The sequence below is a fragment of the Onychostruthus taczanowskii genome, unplaced genomic scaffold (assembly GCF_017590055.1).
Source record: "Onychostruthus taczanowskii isolate IOZ18803 unplaced genomic scaffold, ASM1759005v1 scaffold485, whole genome shotgun sequence".
NCBI lineage: Eukaryota > Metazoa > Chordata > Aves > Passeriformes > Passeridae > Onychostruthus > Onychostruthus taczanowskii.
Genome location: NW_024502403.1, coordinates 8,289 through 9,249, shown reverse-complemented (window position 1 = coordinate 9,249; position 961 = coordinate 8,289). Strand labels below are relative to the sequence as shown.

General features: G+C 69.6%; 1 protein-coding gene across 1 annotated transcript in view; it reads right to left on the bottom strand.

Moving 5' to 3' along the window:
* CIC (capicua transcriptional repressor) overlaps positions 1 to 961 on the bottom strand; it is a gene marked incomplete at both ends in the record, with an annotated part of 13,931 nt that overhangs the window by 12,106 nt on the left and 864 nt on the right. Inside the window, one exon of the mRNA XM_041414951.1 lies at positions 5 to 957. Coding sequence (XP_041270885.1) covers positions 5 to 957 — 953 coding nt within the window. The remainder of the gene's footprint in view (positions 1 to 4; positions 958 to 961) is intronic.

Sequence of the window (961 nt, the reverse complement as noted above, 5' to 3'; positions counted from 1 at the left end):
CAGGGGGGTTTTTTGGGGAGGGGGCAAAGGGCGGGGTCTGGGCGGGGGAGGGTCGGGCAGGGGAACCTCGGGGTTGCGAACGATCACCGGAGACCCCCGAGGAACCGCCGGCACCCTGCGGGCGCCCGGGCCGGGGTCCGCCGTCAGCCCGGCGGGCGAACGGGGGGCGAACAACGGCGACAAAGCTCGGAAGACCCCCCCTCCCCCAGCGGAGGAGGAATCCCCCTCCCCCAACGCCTCCGCTTTGCGTTTACCGGGACTCAGCGGCACCGGGAAAGGCAAACCGGGCTGGAAAACCGGCGGGACGCCGGAGGGGGGGCGCGGCCGAGGAGGAGGAGGAGGAGGAGGAGGAGGAGGAGGAGGGGGCGGGGGGCTCAGCCCTTCCCCGGGTCTCGGCGTACCGGAGCTCAGGTGCCTTCCGCGGGCTCGGGGCGAGGCGCTGACCGGGCTGAAATTGGCCGGGCGGAAACCGAAAAGCGGCGAAGGAGACGGAGAAGGAGCGGGAGAGAACGGAGACTGAGTGGAAGCCGGTGAGAAGCTCGGCGTGCCGGAACGGGACGAACCGAGCGACACGAGCATCACGGCGGCCTCGCATTCATCGAACTCGAACCGGGACAAATCCGGGTTGGGCGGAACCGGCCGGACCCGCGCGTCGCTCTCGCTTTCCCTCGAAGTTTCGTCCCCCACCCACTCGAAATCCGTGCTGCTTCCTCGTTGGCTCGGTGGTCCCGGGGGTCCCGGCCGGGGGTCGGGGAGACCCTCGAGCTCCTTGGTTCTCATGGAGAGGTGTCGGGAGCAGAATCCTCGCCGCTGCGATTCCTTGGTGCAGCCGTCGCGGGAGCAGAGCCGCCGCCACTGCTTGCCGTTAAATTTCTTCCTGATCCCGTTGGGGGTGCAGACCACGTCGCCCTTCTTGTATTTGGGTTGGGGGGTCCCGCCGGGTTGGGGAGGGGGTGGGGGC